Here is a 23,467-nt window from a genome sequence, read left to right as displayed (position 1 = left end):
AGAGCAGTCTTTGACCTTTTGGCCACCAGGGTGGGGATGGAGGGAGGAATGGAGAGATAGATGGAGGGAAGAGAGGGTGAGAGGGAAAGGACTAGAGGTTGAGAGGCAGGGAGGGAGGGAGTGAGGGAGTGAGGGAGGGATGGAGGGAGAGAGAGCGAGAGAGAGAGAGAGAGAGAGAGAGAGAGAGAGAGAGAGAGAGAGAGAGAGAGAGAGAGAGAGAGAGAGAAGGGGAGAGAGAGAGAGAGAGAGGGAGAGAAAGGGGGGGGAGAGAGAGGGGGAGGGTTGGAGGGAGGCATGAACATTTCGCCTGTTCTAGGAACGCTTATTTTTAGGTTGCCGAGGTTCTGAAAATGTTTTACTCTGGTTCCTTTAAAGTTTTCCTAGGATGTTTTATTAATGCTCTGAGAACGGAAATTATAGGTTATTTGGAGGTTTTTGAATAACTTTCTTAAAACTTTCACTGAATGTTTCAGTAAGACTTTTTAAACTCCAAGCACAGACAGGACACATGGAAATTAACTTTTTAGGCATTAATCATGTGAACACATTTATTTTTTATTGTGACACACCATCAGTGAGATTCAAACCAATTATCTTCTCTTCTCTATCCTTGGAATTGTTCCACTGCGCCACCAGGATGGAGCTAGCATGCAATGTTTTTTTACGCATACAAAGCTGTTTGTTTTGACTATTCAAACAGACCCCATTTCAAAGGAAACAAGCACTCATTAAGATCAGGTGTGGCCATTTAGTGGCCGCGGCCAACACTCCTGAACACACTTAACAAGATAGAGGACAGAGAGAGTTTTGTTGATGCTGAGAACGGAATGCATGTTTTTTTAAATAACATTCTTAGAACGTTCTCTGAGCATCACTACAGTTTTCTTGAGATTTTTATGTTTCTAGTTTCAAGATATACGTATTATTAGTCGTATGTACAGGATACACATGGTATACACTGTCCAACAAAGTGCTGACTTGCAGCTTCCTTCTCGACAATGCAACAACAATAAGAAATAATAAAATATAAGAATACCAACATAAAGTAAATGGCTCCGTAAAATAGAAGAAACATTTTAGCATAAGTATAATATTTACACGTGTTTTGGGGAAGGGGGGATTGGGAGGCAAGTGTTTAAATTGTGCAGTATTTAGCAATCATAATAAGAGTCTGGTAGCAGCAGTTGTGATGTGTGTGTAGCATGAATGTAAATGTGTGTGGATGTGTGGATGTGTGTATGTCTGTGTGGGTGTGTGTGTGAGTGAGTGCATGTGTGCTAAGGTGTGGAGAATCAGAGCAGGTGGTCAGTCCAGTTCAGCAGTCTAATGGCTTGTTGGTATCAGACCTCATGCTCTGATACTGTCTCCCCGATGGTAAGCGAGAAAACAGCTCGTGGCTGGGGTGTGTGGGGTACTTGATGATGCTGTGTGCCTTCCTCAGGCACTGTTTGGAGTAAATGTCCTGGATAGGATCGGTCCCAGTGATTGGGCTGTGCTGTCTTCATCACCCGCTGGATGGCCTTGCGGTCGTTGACGGAACAATTCCCGTATCAGGCCGTGATGCAACCGTTCAGGAAGCTCTCGATGGTGCAGCGGTAGTATTTGGAGAGGACCCGGGGTGGCATGCCAAATTCCTTCAGCCGTCTTATGAAGTAGAGACACTGTTGCGCCCTCTTTACAAAAGTGGTGGTGTTGTTGGTCCATGTCAAGTCCTTGGTGATGTCCTACTGACTCTCTCTACTGTAGTCCCGTTGATGTGGATTGGGGCATGTTCCCTCCTCTGCTTCCTGAAGTCAACAATCAACTGCTTTGTTTTGCAGACGTTGAGGGAGAGGTTGTTGTCCTGGCACCACAATCCTCCCTATAGGCTGACTCGTTGTTGTTGGTTATCAGGCCTACGACCATGGTGTTGTCAGCAAACTTGATGATGGAAAGCCACGCTGTCGTGGGTGAATAGGGAACGTTTACTTCATGTTCTGAGAACGGAATTTAGAGCTTATTGATGTTAATGTGTACACTTTTTTTTAACATTCCCAGTATATATTTATCTCTCTCTCTCTCTCTCTCTCTCTCTCTCTCTCTCTCTCTCGCTCTCTCGCTCTCTCGCTCTCTCGCTCTCTCTCTGCAGGGTACCCCACCATTACAGCACCAATGATCCACTCTGCTGTGTCCGACTGGAGGAGAGAAAAACCAGCTGAGTCAGCTCACATCCACAGATGTGTGTGTGTGTGTGGGGGGGGCTGTGTGTGTGGGCGTGCGGGCGTATGTTAATGTGTGTGTGATTGGGATGTTTGAGGAGAGAAACACAAATAGATGGATCCAGAAGGTCCTTGAGGCAAGAAGAGGTGGCCAATGAGATTGATAATCAGTTCAGTTTGACCTTGAGGGACATTCTAACTCTGGAATTATGTACAGCAAGCCAGAGGAGGGTGGGAGGATCATCTAAGGTTAGGTTTCTGACTTACGTTTTTTTTTCAGTTTCTCAGTCACTGTTCCCACTGTTGGCCACAACATGTGGGGGTAAATGACTGAGTATGCAAAGCATTGTGTTACAAATTACTTCATTGATTTATTGGCTGATTTAAAACAGTCTATCAGAGAATCAGTGACAACAGCAGGCTACCTTCACCTCATTACATTACCATTTTCCAAAAAAGATTTTCACCTGATCAACCCAATAAACCCAACAAACCCAACAAACAATATCAAACACTAACAAAAACTATCAAATGCTATCAAATGCTTCCAGCCAGAACAGTCTTTAGCCTGATACAAGCTTACGCTTAACCAGACCATTCCTTTCTTGTCCCTTCCTCTATGGGGAGTGGTTGAGTGGTGAATGGTACATACGTCATCCATATTAGGACATCCTCAATCCTCAGCCTAATATGGATGCCATCCTCCCTATTCAAATGAATGCCGTAATTGTAAGGGTCGTCTCCTCCCTGTCCACCCTACAACCCCCCTCTCCCTCTCCCACACTTTACCCCAGCTCTCCAGCCGCTCTCCCCACCACAAGTTAAATCAAATCCAATTACGGCAATAAGTACCTGCTTAAGTAATCTGTTCCTCAAGCTCATTGAAATCATCCATCACAGGGAGTGGAGGGAATCGGAGCTAGCCGGCGATAGCAGCACGTTAGCCTGCAGGCCTCTTATCACTGACAGACTGTAAGCCTGCGCGTGAGGTGGTGCAAGCCTGTCTAATGCTGCTCTAATAGTGGAACTCAAACCATACCTGATACAGTGTCAGGGACTGAGAGAGAGAGAGAGTCAGAGAGAGAGAGAGAGAGAGAGAGAGAGAGAGAGAGAGAGAGAGAGAGAGAGAGAGAGAGAGGGAGGGAGGAGATAGAGAGAGTGGGAGGAGATAGAGAGAGAGAGAGAGAGAGAGAGAGAGAGAGAGAGAGAGAGAGAGAGAGAGAGAGAGAGAGAGAGAGAGAGAGAGAGGGAGGAGATAGAGAGAGAGTGGGAGGAGATAGAGAGAGAGTGAGAGAGAGAGAGAGAGAGAGAGAGAGAGAGAGAGAGAGAGAGAGAGAGAGAGAGAGAGAGAGAGAGAGAGAGAGAGAGAGGAAGGAGATAGAGGAAGGAGATAGAGAGAGAGAGCGAGAGAGGGAGGAGATAGAGAGAGAGAGAGAGAGTGGGAGGAGATAGAGAGAGAGAGTGGGAGGAGATAGAGAGAGAGTGTGAGAGAGAGAGAGAGATGTGAGAGAGAGAAAGAGAGAGAGAGAGAGAGAGAGAGAGAGAGAGAGAGAGAGAGCGAGAGAGAGCGAGAGAGAGAGAGTGAGTGAGTGAGTGAGTGAGTGAGTGAGAGAGAGAGAGAGAGAGAGAGAGAGAGAGAGAGAGAGAGAGAGAGAGAGAGAGAGAGACTGGGGTTCTGGACTCTGTCACTTATTGGTAAAGAACTGGTGATATTCATATTGAGAGAGAGGTTATTATTTTAGGAGACTGGGGTTCTGGATTGGAAATGGTTGATTGTCATAGAGTGATAGCATTCTTCAGGTATAGCCATGGTGTTGTAAGGAATGAAGGAATGACTGATTGGCTTAGAGTGATAGCATTCCTCAGGTATAGCCATGGTGTTCTATGGTAAGAGGAATCAAGCTAATTCAGCACAAGCGTAAAAGCTAATGTTACCGCATTGATCAGGGATCGTGTGTGAAGTTATGTGTAGAAAATGTCAATAGTCTCCTCAAAAGTCATCAGTCAGAAAAGGAAAAATAGTCCAAGGTTTGTTTAGTGAAGACAAATACGAACACATACAAAAGTGTCAACACACACACAGACACACACCAACAAACACATAAAGCGCCTATCAGAGTCCAAAATGTGTACGCGTACGCACAGCCGTGCTCTAGAATATTGGACCGTTGGCTTTCATTTTAATTCTCAGTGTGGCTCAAGCAATTTTTCCAACTGTTATACATTCAAATGAATAGAGGACGTGTACGTGGAGTCACGATGGTTGTGAATTTTGGGGAGGTGCGCGGTCCGCTGTGCGTCCCCGCGGATGGTGCTCTCAGAGCCATGTAGCTTATGTCACAATGGGACGATGGACTATCACATCTCTGCGTCTGTCGCTGAACACTGACCAAACACGCAAACACACTCACAAACACCCTCCCTCCCTCCCTCAAGACAGCCCCAGTGGCACCCTACCTTGGCGATCTGGACACACCAGTTGAGCAGCAGTTGGGAGCCGATGTTGTCCTTGTGTTCGTGGACGTAGTCGAGGAGGCAGCCGTGGGGCATGAGCTGGGTGACCAGCTGGGTGGTGGGGCTCAGGCAGACCCCCAGGAGACGGACCAGGTGGGGGTGCTCCATGCTGGCCATAATCAGAGCCTCCTGGTGGGGATAGATAGAGACTCAGGCCTGGGGGAATCTTACAGTACACTGGGGGAGGGAGGGAGGGAGGGAGGGAGGGAGGGAGGGAGGGAGGGAGGGAGGGAGGGAGTATATGGAGCAAACAGCTAAGTGCACACATGTGGACGTGGAAATGCAAGTGCTATGGTGATGGGTGTTGATAGTGTAGTGTAGTGTACAGAGAACGCCAGGGTGTGTGTGTGTGTGTGTGCGTGTGTGTGTCACACACACATACACACACTTTTGACCGACACCCATTCACCATTATCTCTCCCTCTATCTACCCTCTAGCTACACACAAGGCCTGCGTGTCTGGTACTATCTCTGCACAAAGAGCAGAGTATTTTGAGGCTGCCGGGGCTTGATAGATGAAGGGCCTTTAAATTTAGATTCTAAAGGAGGTGAGAGTGGCTCAGCGGTGGAGAGTAGATTAATCCCGGCAAAGAGCAGGCAGTAGAGAGGTCCTTTTGGCACTGACAGAGCCATGATTTAACACTGGTGTAAAGTAGCAGCATTACATCTCCACTTCATAAAACTACAGCACATTATACAAGCCCAGAGTACAGCCAGAGATGGTTGTGGCCAGGCAGGTGCTGTGGAAGTCTGAACCGATACTCTCACACAGAAGAAAACAAGTGGCTTTATGAGTCTATTTTGTGTGACAGGAGGCTCTGACAGTTGTTTAAAGGGAGTGAGCTTCAGTACTAGGCTATGAGGTGGTGTGTGACAGGAGAATGTCTGTTTGGGTCTCTCTCTCATCGTCCAGAGCCCTGACCTCCATTACCAGCCGCCTGACCTCTCCGCTTCCCCATACACACACACCGACACACACACGCACACACGCACACACACACACACACACACACACACACACACACACACACACACACACACACACCACACCCCCATTGGCACAGCCCCAGTGATAGACTGGCACAGCCCCAGGGATAGACTGGCACAGCCCCAGTGATAGATTGGTACAGCCCCAGGGATAGACTGGCACAGCCCCCAGGGATGCAAAGCTGTGTGTGTGTGTGCGTGTGTGTTTCAGTTGATGAGTGTGTTCATGAGTAATAAAGAGTTGTTAATATAATCATTCATTCACATTCATTATTCCAAACTACTCACTCACACACACACACTTCCAGACAGTGAATGATGCTAAGCAGTGTGTGTGTGAGTGTGTGTGTGTGTGTGAGTCTGTGTGTGTGTGTGTGTGTGTGTGAGGGAGAACAGCTTGCTGGCTCCTAGTCTGGCTCTAACTGTCCCAGTGGCAGCCTGTGGGCCTGCTTTTAGATTGCTGTTTAAAAACTGGGGAGCCATGTGGGCTCTGGATGTCCAACACCATCCACTGGGAGACAGGAAGGAGGTAGAAGAGAGGGAGGATGGGGCTTTTCAATTAGGTTTGGCAAAATGCCTCTCTCTCCAACCAGCATGCTTGATATCCCCTACCCCATCCTCTATCCTATCCCATCCTCTACCCCCTACCCCATCCTCCATCCTACCCCATCCTCTATCCCCTACCCCACATTCTATCCCCTACCCCATCCTCTATCCGCTACCCCATCCTCTATGCTACCCCATTCTCTATCCTACCCCATCCTCTATCCTACCCCATCCTCTATCCTACCCCATCCTCTATCCTACCCCATCCTCTATCTTAGCCCATCCTCCATCCTACACAATTCTCTATCCTACCACATCCTCCATCCTACCCCTTTCTCTATCCTACCCCATTCTCTATCCTACCCCATCCTCCATCCTACCCCATCCTCTATCCTACCCCATCCTCCATCCTACCCCTTTCTCTATCCTACCCCATTCTCTATCCCCTACCCCATCTTCCATCCTACCCCCAACCCAGGCTTGGCTCAAAGGCAAGTCAAGGGCTTCTTCCCCCCTCTCCCTCTATCCTCTTCCCTACATACCCTCTACCCAGTGATCCAGACAAGGCTATATGCCATATAAACGCCTGGTGATGTTAACAGATCCGGTGCGATAGACTACATGTCAGGCATTAAGCTGGGGGAGAGGTGTTTCTGGGATGAACTGACCAACCTGACTAGACTGAGGTCATTTCATAAGGTTTTATAAGATGGAATGAGCTCAACTAATATCTCAGATAAGCCAACATACACACATGCACACACTCACACACACACACACACACACACACACACACACACACACACACACACACACACACACACACACACACACACACACACACACACACACACACACACACACACACATTCACAGTTGTGAGGTAATACTCACGTCCATGAACTCCACGTTGGCTTTGGGCCCCGTAGCCTCGTTCAGGATCTTTATGGCCACTGGGATCTTCACTGTCTCACCCTCTGGGACCCAGATACCCTGAAATACACAGGCACACACAGCCTGCGTTACAACTGGTAAACATACACTCCTACATACATATCGACAAACTGAATGGAGACACACGAACCTTCATACAATCTCAGAGAATGGAAGCAATGTCAGAAATAATGAAAAAAAGACAGTCTCTACACATTGACACATACTGACATTGAAACGCAGCAAAGTCACACTGTCATCCGTCATATCAGGACAGAACCATGCAAAATAAGAAAGACGCACTCACAAACAGGGGAACAATCAACCGTACCTTGTAGACTGTGCCGAAGGCTCCCGAGCCGAGGATCTTAACCCTCTTGAGCTCCGTCTCTTTGAGGATGCGAAGCTGGGCCTGGTTGGGGGCCGTGCCGCTAGGGGTCAGGGGCTCCACCAACTGGAACACACACACACACAGACACACACACACACACACACACAGGCACACACAGGCACACACACACACAGGCACACACACACACACAGGCACGCACACACACACACAGTCAATAACTCCATCAGATGAGCAATCAATACATATCTTAATGAGCCAATCAGCCTATCAGGGTCCTTCATATAGGTTTATCACCGACATAATCAACCAGCTCAGCATCGGTCATCAAACACCATAATGAGACCATATATCTGTCAGTCTGTGTGTGTTTCTCTGTTCGCTGTGTGTGTGTCTCTCTTCCTGTGTGTGTGTGTGTGTCTCTGTACCTGTGTGTGTGTGTCTCTCTGTTTGCTGTGTGTGTGTCTCTGTTCCTGTGTGTGTGTGTCTCTCTTCCTGTGTGTGTGTGTGTGTGTGTCTCTGTTCCTGTGTGTGTGTGTCTCTCTTCCTGTGTGTGTGTGTGTGTCTCTGTTCCTGTGTGTGTGTGTCTCTCTTCCTGTGTGTGTGTGTGTGTCTCTCTGTTTGCTGTGTGTGTGTGTCTCTCTGTTTGCTGTGTGTGTGTGTATCTCTGTACCTGTGTGTGTGTGTCTGTTCGCTGTGTGTGTGTGTCTCTGTTCCTGTGTGTGTCTCTCTGTTCGCTGTGTGTGTGTGTGTGTGTGATTACTGAGACCATACTTCAGTCAGTCAGGTGCAGTAGGCTCTAAAAGCATCAACAGGACAGGATCACTGAGACGTTCACTGGGGCAGCAGAGTCCATCACATTGCCCACGGCTTTACAATGCCAAACTACACACATTCAGTGTCATTCACAGTCATTACAATGTGCTCTGATCTAGCATGTAAGCCCTGAGTTAGCGCTTGTGGAAGTTAGCCAACAGTAGCATTGAATGAAAGAGAGAAGGAGAGGGAGGGAGGGGAGAGAGAGAGAGCAAGAGAGAGTGAATTGAGAGAGCGAGAGAATGAATTGAGAGAGAGAGAGATAGAGAGAGAGATAGAGGGAGAGAGAGAGAGAGCGAATTGAGAGAGAGAGAGAGAGAGAGAGAGAGAGAGAGAGAGAGGAGACAGAGGAAGAAATTGAAAGAGAGGGAGAGATCATGTTTGTGTGTACATGCACAGTGTGTGAGCTTGTGTGTGTGTGTGTGTGTGTGTGTGCATGTGCCTGCTTGTGTTTCAGTGTGTGTGTGTGTGTGTGTTTGTGTGTGCGTACATCCATGCCTGTGTATGTGTGTGTGTGCTTGAGAATAAGTACTCAGGGACTGGGGACAGAGAGAGAGCGAGAGAGAGAGAGGCAAGTTCTATTCATTTACTCTCTCTGTTATCCAGCAGCCCTCCAGTCCAGTCCTGGTCCTAATGAACAACAACAGCATGGCCCTCTCACCGTCTGCACATATTACCACTCTATCACGGCCCTGAGCCCTCTCTCTGACACATACACACACACACAAACAGACACGCAAACACTCCACTGGAGAATAACCCAGCCTGCCTGTGCCAAATGAGGTACTGGAGCAGCGCAGCACTGGAGAAGGATGATAGATTTTACCAAGCCTCATTGCACAACAGTGCACATGCAGAGCTTGAGATGTGGCATTTACAGAATCAACAACAACAACAACAACACAACAACAACCACAACAACAAACTCAATCCCCCCAAACCATAAAATAAGGTTTTCCACTATCTGTGAGAAAAATGAGGAGAGAGAGAGAGAGAGAGAGAGAGAGAGAGAGAGAGAGAGAGAGAGAGAGAGAGAGACCCCAATAACTACTGACCCCAATAACTACCGTGGGATATGCGTCAACAGCAACCTTGGGAAAATCCTCTGCATTATCACTAACAGCAGACTAGTTAATTTCCTCAGTGAAAACAATGTACTGAGCAAATGTCATATTTGGCTTTTTACCAAATTACCGTATGACAGAACACGTATTGACCCTGCACACCCTAATTGACAAACAAACAAATCAAAACAAAGGCAAAGTCTTCTCATGCTTTGTTGATTTCAAAAAGGCTTTTGACTCAATATGGAATGAGGGTCTGCTATACAAATTCATGGAAAGTGGTGTTGGGGGAAAAACATACAACATTATAAAATCCATGTATACAAACAACAAGTGTGCGGTTAAAATTAGAAAAAAAACATAAATTTATTTCCACGGGGCCGTGGGGTGAGACAGGGATGCAGTTTAAGCCCCACCCTCTTCAACATATATATCAACGAATTGGCGAGGGCACTAGAACAGTCTGCAGCACCCGGCCTCACCCTACTAGAATCTGAAGTCAAATGTCTACTGTTTGCTGATGATCTGGTGATTCTGTCAACCAACCAAGGAGGGCCTACAGCAGCACCTAGATCTTCTGCACAGATTCTGTCAGACCTGGACCTGACAGTAAATCTCAGTAAGACAAAAATAATGGTGTTCCAAAAAAGGTCCAGTTGCCAGGACCACAAATACAAATTCCATCTAGACACTATTGCCCTAGAGTACACAAAAAACGATACATACCTTTGCCTAAACATCAGCGCCACAGGTAACTTCCACAAAGCAGTGAACAATCTGAGAGACAAGGCAAGAAGGGCCTTCTATGCCATCAAAAGGAACATAAAATTCGACATACCAATTAGGATCTGGCTAAAAATACTTGAATCAGTTATAGAACCCATTGCCTTTCATGGTTGTGAGGTCTGGGGTCCGCTCACCAACCAATAATTCACAAAATGGGACAAACACCAAATTGAAACTCTGCATGCAGAATTCTGCAAAAATATCCTCTGTGTACAATGAAAAACACCAAATAATGCATGCAGAGCAGAATTAGGCCGATACCCGCTAATGATCAAAATCCAGAAAAGAGCCGTTAAATTCTATAACCACTTAAAAGGAAGCGATTCCCAAACCTTCCATAACAAAGCCATCACCTACAGAGAGATGAACTTGGAGAAGAGTCCCCTAAGCATACTGGTCCTGGGGCTCTGTTCACAAACACAAACAGACCTCACAGAGCCCCAGGACAACAACACAATCAGACCCAACAAATCATGAGAAACTCCCGAGTGGCACATTGGTCTAAGGCACTGCATCGCAGTGCTAGCTGTGCCACTAGAGATCCTGGTTCGAATCCAGGCTCTGTCGTAGCCGGCCGCGACCGGGAGACCCATGGGGCGGAGCACAATTGGCCCAGCGTCGTCCAGGGTAGGGGAGGGAATGGCCGGCAGGGATGTAGCTCAGTTGGTAGAGCATGGCGTTTGCAACGCCAGGGTTGTGGGTTCGATTCCCATGGGAGGCCAGTATGAAAAAAATATATATAATGTATTCACTAACTGTAAGTCGCTCTGGATAAGAGCGTCTACTAAAATGTAAAATGTAAAACAAAAAGAGAATTGCTTGACACATTGGAAAGAATTAACAAAAAAACAGATCAAACTAGAGAGAGAGAGAGAGAGAGAGAGAGAGAGAGAGAGAGAGAGAGAGAGAGAGAGAGAGAGAGAGAGAGAGAGAGTAATAGAAAAAAGCAAAAGAAAGAAAAATCCTTCCCAGTAAACCTGTAGAAAGGCTAGGAGTCCACAACAGTGAGGGGCTGTCCGGTGGGACTGAAAATCTAATGCCTGACTTGAAATCCAGTAAGGGAGCTGTCCACCGGCCCACTCTAGCCTTTGGTGCTGAAATGGCCCCTTGGCACTGAACGAAGGGGAGGTGGAGCACACAGAGCAAGCACAGGGGACCAATTAAACCCATTAGTGTTGCTCCAGCGGACAGGGATCAGGGGTCAAAGAGTAATCTGGGAGTGGCCTCGGTAGCTCCACACAGTCTCTAAGACAAGCAATTTGTTTTTGTTCTTTCTGACTTCAAAAAGCCTTAGACCTTGTACTTTCATGCATCTGCCCCTTGCCTTAGAAGAGTGAGGAAAGGAATATAAATATAAATGAGATAAAGAGAGATAAAAAAAAAAGTGATTCAAGAGTTGAATGGAGGGAGGGAGGAGGGAGATAGAATACCTGACCACTGTGACTGACCCAAACTTAAGGAAAGCTTTGACTATGTACAGACTCAGTGAGCATAGCCTTGCTATTGAGATAGGCCGCCGTAGGCAGACCTGGCTCTCAAGAGAAGACAGGCTATTTGCACACTGCCCACAAAATGACGTGGAAACTGAGCTGCACCATATTTCCCTCAGATTACAGAGATCCACAAAGAATTAGAAAACAAACCCAATTTTGATAAACTCCCTTATCTACTGGGTGAAATACCACAATATGCCATCACAGCAGCAAGATTTGTGACTTGTTGCCACAAGAAAAGGGCAACCAGTGAAGAACAAACACCATTGTAAATACAACCCATATTTATGTTTATTTATTTTCCCATTTGTACTTTAACTATTTGCACATTGTTACAACACTGTATATAGACGTAATATGACATTTGAAATGTCTTTATTCTTTTGGAACTTCTGAGTGTAATGTTTATTGTTAATATTTATTGTTTATTTCACTTTTGTTTAATACCTACTTCACTTGCTTTGGCAATGTTAACATATGTTTCCCATGCCAATAAAGCCCTTAAATTAAATTGAATTGATAGAGAGAAAGGCGATAGAGGGAGTAGGTAGAAAAAGAGGAGATAGAGAGAGAGGAGATAGAAAGAGAGGAGATAGAGAGAGAGGAGATAGAGAGAGAGGGGATAGAGAGAGGAGAGATAGAGAGAGAGGAGATAGAGAGGGATGAGATAGAAAGAGAGAGAGAGAGAGAGAGAGAGAGAGAGAGAGAGAGGAGTTAGAGATTTTATTTATTTAATTGTACCTTTATTTAACTAGGCAAGTCAGTTAAGAACAAATTCTTATTTACAATGACGGCCTACACCGGCCAAACCCGGACAACGCTGGGCCAATTGTGCGCCGCCCTATGGGACTCCCAATCACAGCCTGGAATCGAACCAGGGGGTCTGTAGTGACGCCTCAAGCACAGAGATGCAGTACCTTAGACCACTGCGCCACTCAGGAGATAGAAAGAGAGGAGATAGAAAGAGAGGCTATATAGAGAGAGGAGATATCAAAAGGAACATCAAATTTGACATACCAATTCGGATCTGGCTAAAAATACTTGAATCAGTTATAGAACCCATTGCCCTTTATGGTTGTGAGGTCTGGGGTCCGCTCACCAACCAAGAATTCACAAAATGGGACAAACACCAAATTGAGACTCTGCATGCAGAATTTTGCAAAAATATCCTCAGTGTACAACGGAAAACACCAAATAATGCATGCAGAGCAGAATTAGGCCAATACCCGCTAATTATCAAAATCCAGAAAAGAGCCGTTAAATTCTATAACCACCTAAAAGGAAGCGATTCCCAAACCTTCCATAACAAAGCCAACACCTACAGAGAGATTAACCTGGAGAAGAGCCCCCTAAGCAAGCTGGTCCTGGGGCTCTGTTCACAAACACAAACAGACCCCACAGAGCCCCAGGACAACAACAACAACACAATTAGACCCAACCAAATCATGAGAAAACTAAAAGATAATTACTTTTCAGGATTTTTATCATTAGAGGGTATAGGCCTAATTCTGCTCTGCATGCATTATTTGGTGTTTTACATTGTACACAGAGGATATTTTTGCAAAATTCTGCATGCAGAGTCTCAATTTGGTGTTTTTCCCATTTTGTGAATTCTTGGTTGGTGAGCGGACCACAGACCTCACAACCATGAAGGGCAATGGGTTCTATAACTGATTCAAGTATTTCTTGCCAGATCCTAATTGGTATGTCGAATTTTATGTTCCTTTTGATGGCATAGAAGTCCCTTCTTGCCTTGTCTCTCAGATCATTCACAGCTTTGTGGAAGTTACCTGTGGCGCTAATGCTTAGGCCGAGGTATGTATAGTTTTTTGTGTGCTCTAGGGCAACGGCGTCTAGATGGAATTTGTATTTGTGGTCCTGGCCACTGGACCTTTTTTGGAACACCATTATTTTTGTCTTACTGAGATTTCCTGTCAGGGCCCAGGTCTGACAGTCTCTGTGCAGAAGATATAGGTGCTGCTGTAGGCCCTCCTTGGTTGGTGACAGAAGCACCAGATAGTAGACATTTGACTTCAGATTCTAGTAGGGTGAGGCCGGGTGCTGCAGACTGTTCTAGTGCCCTCGCCAATTCGTTGATATATATGTTGAAGAGGGTGGGGCTTAAGCTGCATCCCTGTCTCACCCCCCGGCCCTGTGGAAAGAAACGTGTGTGTCTTTTGCCAATTTTAACCGCACACTTGTTGTTTGTGTACATGGATTTTATAATGTTGTATGTTTTTGCCCCAACACCATTTTCCATCAATTTGTATAGCAGACCCTCATGCCAAATTGAGTCGAAAGCTTTTTTGAAATCAACAAAGCATGAGAAGACTTTGCCTTTGTTTTGGTTTGTTTGTTTTAGTGATTCACCATAGTGAAGGCGTAGGCTCAGGTGTTCTGGGTCTCTATGTTTTTGGTTGGTTAGGTTTCTCAATTTCTTTTTTAGGTTTTTGCATTCTTCATCAAACCATTTGTCATTGTTGTTAATTTTCTTAGGTTGTCTGCTTGACATTTTTAGATTTGATAGGGAAGCTGAGAGGTCAAATATACTGTTTAGATTCTCTACAATTAAGTTTAATCCTTCACTAATACAATGAAACATTTTGTCCAGGAAATTATCTAGAAGGGATTGAATTTGTCGTTGCCGAATTGTTTTTTGGTAGATTTCCACACTACTTTCCTTCCACCTATAGCATTTCTTAATATTATTCAGTTCCTTTGGCTTTGATGCCTCATGATTGAGCATAGCTCTGTTCAAGTAGACTGTGATTTTGCTGTGATATGATAGGGGTGTCAGTGGACTGACTGTGAACGCTCTAAGAGACTCTGGGTTGAGGTCAGTGATAAAGTAGTCTAAAGTACTACTGCCAAGAGATGAGCTATAGGTGTACCTACCGTAGGAGTCCCCTAGAATTCTACCATTGACTATGTACATACCGAGCGTCTGACAGAGCTGCAGGAGTTGTGACCCGTTTTTTTTGGTTATGTTGTCATAGTTGTGTCTAGGGAGGAAAATGGGGGAGGGAATGCTGTCACTTCAAGGTAGGCGTTTCTCCCCTGTGTGCTGAGGGTGTCAGGTTCTTGTCCAGTTCTGGCATTTAGGTCGCCACAGACTAGTACATGTCCCTGGGCCTGGAAATTGTTGATCTCCCCCTCTAGGATGGAGAGGCTGTCATCGTTAAAGTATGGGGATTCTATTGGGGGGATAAAGGTAGCACACATGAGGACATTTTTCTCTGTTGAGATAATTCCCTCATTAATTTCTAGCCAGATGTAAAATGTTCCTGTTTTGACTAATTTAATAGAGTGGGTTAGGTCTGCTCTATATCAAATTAGCATACCCCCTGAGTCTCTTCCCTGTTTCACACCTTGTAGTTTGGTGGATGGGACTACCAGCTCTCTGTAACCTAGAGGGCAACCAGTGGGTCCGTCTCCTCTATACCATGTTTCTTGAAGGATGACAATGTCTGTATTTCCAATTTCGTTGATGAAGTCTGGGTTCCTGCTCTTTAGGCCAAAGACAGATGATCTCAGACCTTGTATATTCCAGGATGAGATAGTAAAAGCTTTGTGTTCCATAGTGTCTAGTTGTTTTTGTGTGGTTTAGGAACCGGACCATCACAGTAGATGTGAACAGAGCATGTTGAGCATCTGATACATACCTCTTAGGTCACAGGATAGGGCTTGGACGGGTGTAATAGTGGGGGTTGGGCCTGTTGCTCTGCTCACGGCCATGGCATATGTCCTGCTGTCATGTTGAGGTCCTTGCCGCAGAGGTGGATGGCATGGGGTGGGCAGAAGGGGCATAGGTCTGATATGGGGGGGCTATATAGGGTGTGGCCAGGGTTTGTTTGGGGTGGTCTCAGCTGGTTGAGGTGTGGCTGGTGATGCTGTGGTCTGAGTGTAGGTCCTCTTGGCGTGGGTTCTCTCGGTGCAGGTCCTTCAGGAGGGGGTCTTGCAGGTCTGGGAGGGTGTCACACTGGTCTGGGCGGAGTGTCCGTTGCTCTGTTGCTCCTGTGTGAGGTGCTGGGGCTACGGTTGAGGGTGACGTCCTTCAGGGTCCTGGCAAAAGTTGGGATTGCTGCGATGTAGAGGTGGACCTGGTGGTAAAGGCTGTTCAAGTCCAGGGTGGAGTGGTGGGCCAGGTAGACATTATGCTGCATTCACCCGCTGTATGGTGGCAGGGTGAAAGTCTTTTCATGGTAGCAGGGTGGAGATAACCACATGTGCGTTGGGGAACGTGGATGAAGCTCTTTCAATCAGTCCCTTGAGTGCCATGGCCACCCTTTCCTATTGGGCCCTCAGGTCATTTGTGCCCGTGTGAATTATGACAACAGCTCCAGGGCATGCCTAGTGTTTGGGCACCAGAGTTTAACCACTTTGTGTTTGGGAAAAAGTTGATCCTCTTTCATGTATTTGCCATTTCAGTCAATGAGGAGCACAATCTCTGGCTTTTGTGTGTCCTTAGTGGATGTGTGGGGGTTGTCAGGAGGGCTATCGTGGGTTGCAGCCAGTTCTGTATTGTCCTAGCAGCTTGGTAGCTTAGTATACTTATTTACTTAGCTTTATATAACAAAATTACCTATAGATTATTGTATTTTACTTTTTGGCTTCAGAAGTAGCTGAATATTACTCACTCACTCACAGTTTTGTGTTGGATGGTATTTCCAGGTTTCGCTGTGTTTCTTCTGCAGGTTTTGGTTTGTTAGAAGTTCTTTCTTGACAGTCCTTGGTAGTAATAGTCCGTTCAGGTCATTTTGTCCAAAATCAAGGTTTTAGGTCTGGAATTTGGATTTGGATTGAAGGTTTTGATGTTGAGGTTAGTATCCTGTATAAGTCCTTGCGAAAAAAATTCAAGTTTATCTACATTTATCCAACTCTAATTCTATTTTTTTGCAGAAGAACTCAGGAGCCCATGAGCTCACTACCTCTCTGTCTCACTCTGTCTCTCGCTCTATAACCTTCCACAGGGAGACAGGTTTGATCTTCCAAATTCTCCATTCATGGCCAGTGACTTAACTGTACCATTAGTTTTCAATAGTGCAATCACTTCACTCAGCTCTCTCTGAAACACCTCAGTGTTTCATCAGCCAGAATAAGAGAGGAGAAGGGCTGCTGGATAGCATAGCACATCAAAAACCCTCCTTTCATGATTCTGTCTTTCAACAACTCCGAGACGATGTCCACAGGTTATCTAGTATGCTGGCCAGGTGGGGAGGAGGCGAGTGGGGGTGTATTCAAAGTGTGTGTGTTAGGGGCATAGGGTGTGTGTGTGTGTGTATCCATCCCTCAATTTGTTGTGTGTGTGTGTCCATCTGTGTGTGTGTATAAGTGGGCTTGGCAGACTGGGCAGTAGTCACAGATCATCACCCCCTGACCCTCACCATTCCCCTCTTTCTAACCCCCCCCAACCCCCCTCCCCAGACTGACCAGACTGTTTGAGATGGAGTGCGTGTCCTTCCGTCAGCCTCTTTGTGCTGGCAGCATTGTGGGGCTGCAGCAGGCGGGATTGTAAACGTCTCCAGGCTGACAGCTGTCTATAACACTGCCGTATCGCCTGTAAATTATCCTAACGCTCCCTGACAGCTCCTGTTTTGGAATGGAACTGGGAGCCCAAGTCAACTGCGGGCGTACACACACACACACACACACACACACACACACACACACACACACACACACACACACACACACACACACCGTCTCCCATCCTCTCCTCAATTTCCCCTCCAATGAATACCAAGTGTATTCTCCAGTCTAGTAATATATCCCTGCAACTTCATCTCAAGGCTCAATCAATCGGAGATGGAGAACGCATAATGTTGTGGTACTTGTATACTTTATGGTTCAGTTAAATATTCTGTCCAAGGTTTAGCAAGCTAAGGTGTGGCGTTAAGCAGTTTGGAAGACTCCATTTTGACACAGTACACTATGATGTGTAGAGAAGATGCAGCACATGGTGTATTGTATCTTGTTCAACACCATGTCAGTGTTTTACAGGTTGAGAAAATACGGTGAAGAGATCGTATCCTTTTCAGGTGTACATGCTGTAAAATCATTCACATCATATCCACTCATAACACCGTGCCAGTATAATAATGTCTCACTTGAGGGCCAAGCTAATTCCCTGAGCTGATTGGTTGAGTCACAATGACCACTGGATGACCCTTAACCCCTCACCTCTGTCTCCAGGAAGCGGCGCAGAGCCCTCTTCTTCTTGATGCTCTTACGGCGCACGTAGACCGCTACGCTCAGCGCCACGATGACGATGACAAACAGAGTAGCGATCACCCCAGCCGCGATCAGGGGCATCCTGCAGACAGAGAAGGAGACAGGCCTGTATGTTACCAACATGTATGGCTCCAGTACATTATGTGTCTGTGTCTGTGCGTTTGTCTGTGTGTGTGTGCGTGTGTGTCTGTGTCTGTGCGTTTGTCTCTGTGTGTGTGTGTGTGTCTGTGTGTGTGTCTCTGTGTGTGTGTCTGTATGTGTGTGTGTCTGTATGTGTGTGTGTCTGTATGTGTGTGTGTGTGTGGATGTGTGTGTGTCATGTCCAAGTCCCGTAGCTCCTCAGACAAGACAACAATCCCACCAGTGGGCCCTATCTGATCTGACACAGCCCAGGTTGAGTGCTGTTGTGTTCCTATCAGTTCCCTGTACGGGGGTCATTACTCCAGCCAGCTCCACTCCTCCTATCTTCCTCCCTCTACACTCCTCCTCCCTCCCTTCCTCCTTCCATCTCTCCTCCCCTCCATCTCCTCCCTCCATCTCTTCCTACTATCTTTATCCTCCCGTCTTCATCTAACCACTTCAATTTCAACCTGGCATCCCAGACAGGGGCTGCGTCCCAAATAGTACCCTATTCCCTTTATAGTGCACTACTCCTGACCAGGGTCAATAGGGATCTGGTCAAAAGTAGGGCACTATATATTGGTAATAGAGTTCTATTTGGGACAAAGCCAGGGTCTGATCAATCCCAACCCACTGTCTTCTATCGCCCAGGGTGCTTTGCAAAAAGACAGAAAGTTGCTAGATATTACATCCCCTTCCACTTGGCTCGTCTAAGCATTCTGGTCACAAGAAAGAGACGTCGATTTTGGACGTTTGAAAAGGTTCTGGGGACGTCGATATATGCCTTCGTCAGTGCTCACCACGACCGTTCACAATTCTCTAGCGAGCAGGGAGAGTATTGATGATACTTAATGGAAACAGCACATTATTTTTAATTATTTTGTTTTAAGCCTTCCCCGAACCATAGCCCTAACCTTAACCACTCAAAATTAATACCTAGACTTAACCCTTTGAGATGTTTCTGTTTTAACCCTGTAACCACACAAAATTAATGGGTCAGAAATGTTGAAGTTCAACTATGAGATCAGGTTGCAGGCCAGGCTGCCATCTAAATTGCCTCATTTCTGCAGTGAGAGACCAGACCTCCTCGTGCCCAGTGCACTCATCATGTGCTACTTTGTTCCTGTTCTAGGATTCAGGCAGTCTGACGGTTGAGAAATGACTTCTAGTACTAATGTAGTATTAGTGAAAGACGAGTTGGGGCTGAGCCATTTCCCACATGACCCAGATGGCACATGATACATCATGAAGTACTGTGTATCTTTAAACATCATGAAATACTGTGTATCATTATACATCATGAAGTACTGTGTATCTTTATACATCATGAAGTACTGTGTATCTTTATACATCATGAAGTACTGTGTATCTTTAAACATCATGAAATACTGTGTATCTTTATACATCATGAAATACTGTGTATCTTTATACATCATGAAGTACTGTGTATCTTTATACATCATGAAGTACTGTGTATCTTTAAACATCATGCAATACTGTGTATTATTATACATCATGAAATAATGTGTATTATTATACATAATGAAGTACTGTGTATCTTTATACATCATGAAGTACTGTGTATCTTTAAACATCATGAAATACTGTGTATCTTTATAGATCATGAAATACTGTGTATCTTTAAACATCATGAACTGCTGTGTATGATGATACATCATAAAGTATTGTGTATCATTATACATCATGAAGTACTGTGTATCATGATACATCATAAAGTACTGTGTATCTTGAGGAGATACAGCTCTGTCCATTGAGTCTCCTTTTAGCTATTTGCCTTTGTAGCATCCGATAAATCAGCAATATTTCTTTCAATACCTCTAACAGGTTTCTTTCCTCTTTCTTTTAAATGTTTCAATTCGCTGACCCTCTCATCTCTCATACATTCCCTCTATCCTTCCCTCCCTCTATCATTCCTTCACTCCCTCTATCCTTCCTTCACTCCCTCTATCCTTCCCTCCCTCCCTCTTTCCTTCCCTCCCTCTTTCCTTCCCTCCCTCTATCCTTCCCTCCCTCTATCCTTCCTTCACTCTCTCTATCCTTCCTTCACTCCCTCTATCCTTCCATCCCTCCCTCTTTCCTTCCCTCCCTCTTTCCTTCCCTCCCTCTATCCTTCCCTCCCTCTATCCTTCCCTCCCTCTATCCTTCCTTCACTCCCTCTATCTTTCCTTCCCTCCATCTATCATTCCCTCCCTCTTTCCTTCCCTCCCTCTATCCTTCCCTCCCTCTATCCTTCCTTCACTCTCTCTATCCTTCCTTCACTCCCTCTATCCTTCCATCCCTCCCTCTTTCCTTCCCTCCCTCTTTCCTTCCCTCCCTCTATCCTTCCCTCCCTCTATCCTTCCCTCCCTCTATCCTTCCTTCCCTCCCTCTATCCTTCCCTCCCTCTATCCTTCCCTCCCTCTTTCCTTCCCTCCCTCTATCTTTCCTTCACTCCCTCTATCCTTCCTTCAGTCCCTCTATCCTTCCCTCCCTCCCTCTTTCCTTCCCTCCCTCTATCCTTCCCTCCCTCTATCCTTCCCTCCCGCTTTCCTTCCCTCCCTCTATCCTTCCCTCCCTCTATCCTTCCTTCCCTCCCTCTATCCTTCCTTCCCTCCCTCTATCCTTCCCTCCCTATATCCTTCCCTCCCTCTTTCCTTCCCTCCCTCTATCCTTCCCTCCCTCTATCTTTCCTTCACTCCCTCTATCCTTCCTTCAGTCCCTCTATCCTTCCCTCCCTCCCTCTTTCCTTCCCTCCCTCTATCCTTCCCTCCCTCTATCCTTCCCTCCCGCCTTCCTTCCCTCCCTCTATCCTTCCCTTCCGCTTTCCTTCCCTCCCTCTATCCTTCCCTCCCTCTATCCTTCCCTCCCTTAGGCTACTCAACACACATAGAAAACATGTCACAAGGCAGGCCTTGGGGAACATTTTGCACCTGAGTCAAGGACTAGAGAAACAACCCTATTAGTGATTGAAAGCATTAAGAGGCAATTGGAAGACTCATGTTCCATCCAGCAGACGGTAGTATGTGGATACTCTGGTACTCTGCTGGCTTGTCAATGAGTGTCGTTCAGAACCATTGATTTTTTTTGCGGCCCTCACAAAAAGGAGCTTGAAATTTACAGAGAGGCAAGACCGGATATAATGAGATATATGGGGCATGTTGAGAATAGAAATTTGAGAGTTTAAATGATCGGAGAGCAGAGAAAGAGAGAGACAGAGAGACAGAGATGGAGACAGAGAGGGAGAGAGACAGAGAGGGAGAGAGACAGAGAGGGAGACAGAGAGGGAGAGAGACAGAGAGGGAGACAGAGAGAGAGAGAAAGAGAGAGAGAGAGAGAGAGAGAGAGAGAGAGAGAGAGAGAGAGAGAGAGAGAGAGAGAGAGAGAGAGAGAGAGAGAGAGAGAGAGAGAGAGAGAGAGATGAATCCTGAGACAGTGAGTCAGAGAGAGATGGAGAGTAGAAAGCAAGAGATTCTAGTGATAGTTTCTAAGAGATTGAGCATGATGTCAAAGCAGTTAAAGCCCAGCGGAGATGATCAACTTACCTGTCCATCATTCCAACACAGTCTTGGAGACGAGGCCCAATGCAGCTGAGGAGAAAATCATCAGTAGTCAGCTTTACAGAAACACTTTAGTAACTTCAACAAGTCAACAATAAGCATCCACCAACTCTAAATAAAGTGTGTACATACTATGAACAAATTCTATCACGCATAAACATTAATAACCACTTCATAAGCACTTATAATAGCTGATTGATGAAAGTAATTATTGAGTGAACATAACAACCTATTAGTGAACATAGCTCAACGGTCCAAGACAGACTGACACAGACTGACACAGACAGACTGACACAGACAGACAGACAGACAGACAGACAGGCAGGCAGGCAGGCAGGCAGGCAGGCAGGCAGGCAGGCAGGCAGGCAGGCAGGCAGGCAGGCAGGCAGGCAGGCAGGCAGGCAGGCAGGCAGGCAGGCAGGCAGGCAGGCAGGCAGGCAGGCAGGCAGACAGTGTGGACTGATTAAAACAAGGCCATTGGGCTTCTCTCTCATTATCTATAACTCATTTCAAGAGGATTGTGATCAGCCTCCGACACAGAGAACAGACAGTCAGAGTCTGAGGCAGAGCATATTACACAGCTAATTAAGAGGAGCTGCCTTAGAATTCCATTCACAGTCTGCCTCGCTCCAGAAATAAAGAAACGGCACCCAATAGCTAATTAGCAGACAATTAGTGTATCCGATCTATGGCTCGGTGCTGTTTACGATATGATAATTACTCTAGTGTGCCCCTTTTGTAAACATCCAGATTGAACAGCTAGTTTAGTCACACACCAAAGACAGCAAGTCTCAGACCACCCATGTATGTATCAGAGAGACATATGGAGTATGACCGCTGATTTTTTTGTCTTTTAGCTCATTATGAATATGATTATATGGACTGGTGTGGTCCTGATTATAGTTCAGCATTCCTACTAAATCTAAGGCGAATGTGGCATGTGTATCACTTTTCTTCAGTTGAATTCTGCCATTACATGCAGTGTGATGATGTAGACCTTCACTGCTTCTCCTGTGCTCTAAGTACTCCCCCGCCCCCACACACAGAACCCCCCCTCCATTCACTCACACACCCACACTGGCCCCTCATCCCCTGACGCTAATCTGGAGAGCCCGGTGTCAGATGCAGGTTAGTGTTTTTCATCATGAATGTTGTTCTGGAGGCAGCTCTGCAGTGGTCACTAGCTGGCATAGCAACAAAGTCATACAATCTGATTATAAACTTAACCTTAACCCTAACCTTAACCACACTGCTAACCCTGATGCCTAATCCCAACCTTAAATGATGACCAAAAAGAACACATTTGTTTTCATTAATCTTTACAATTTAGACAATTTTGCAGCTGGCCCATCTAAGGGGAAAACGCTCACTTCTGCCTCCAGAACAAGACTCATGACAATAATCGTCAACCTGCATGTCTGATGGAGGGCAGGATAAGGAGAGGTGTGATGGAGCCATCGCCATGTGAGCCCAGGTTCAGCAGTCACCGGGGCGCAGAGCGTGGGGAGGGACCAATGGGCAGCTGACTAATACCGGCTGCGAGTGTCACCGTGGAGATGAGTAGATGAAAGGAGGGAACATGAACGCCGTGTCACAGGAAGACCACAGACCCACTCAGAGTCTTTGATGTCAGAGGGGAGAGGGGAGAGGGGAGAGGGGAGAGAGAGAAAGAGAGGGGGGGGACTGAACAACCTCAATTCATGGGGGCATGGACTCTACAAGGTGTCGAAAGCATTCCACGGGGATGCTGGCCCATGTTGACAGTTGTGTCAAGTTGGCTGGATGTCCTTTGGGTGGAGGACCATTCTTGATACACACGGGAAACTGTTGAGCGTGAAAAACCCAGCAGCGTTGCAGTTCTTGACACAAACCG

General features: G+C 46.2%; 1 protein-coding gene across 2 annotated transcripts in view; it reads right to left on the bottom strand.

The window, feature by feature from the left end:
• The window catches only part of LOC121562370 (receptor tyrosine-protein kinase erbB-4-like), a 184,752-nt gene that overhangs the window by 29,646 nt on the left and 131,639 nt on the right, over positions 1 to 23,467 (bottom strand). Inside the window, exons 15-19 of one of the 2 annotated variants that reach the window (XM_045223179.1) lie at positions 21,580 to 21,624; positions 17,867 to 17,999; positions 7,510 to 7,632; positions 7,140 to 7,238; positions 4,656 to 4,838 (exon numbers count right to left, since the gene is read on the bottom strand). In XM_045223179.1, coding sequence (XP_045079114.1) covers positions 4,656 to 4,838; positions 7,140 to 7,238; positions 7,510 to 7,632; positions 17,867 to 17,999; positions 21,580 to 21,624 — 583 coding nt within the window. Of the gene's footprint in view, positions 1 to 4,655; positions 4,842 to 7,139; positions 7,239 to 7,509; positions 7,633 to 17,866; positions 18,000 to 21,579; positions 21,625 to 23,467 lie in introns of both variants that reach the window. The other variant, XM_045223180.1, reaches the window with a different exon arrangement.

This window comes from Coregonus clupeaformis, chromosome 10, assembly GCF_020615455.1.
Source record: "Coregonus clupeaformis isolate EN_2021a chromosome 10, ASM2061545v1, whole genome shotgun sequence".
In the NCBI taxonomy this organism is placed as follows: Eukaryota; Metazoa; Chordata; class Actinopteri; order Salmoniformes; family Salmonidae; genus Coregonus; species Coregonus clupeaformis.
This window is presented reverse-complemented; position numbering and strand designations above follow the sequence as displayed.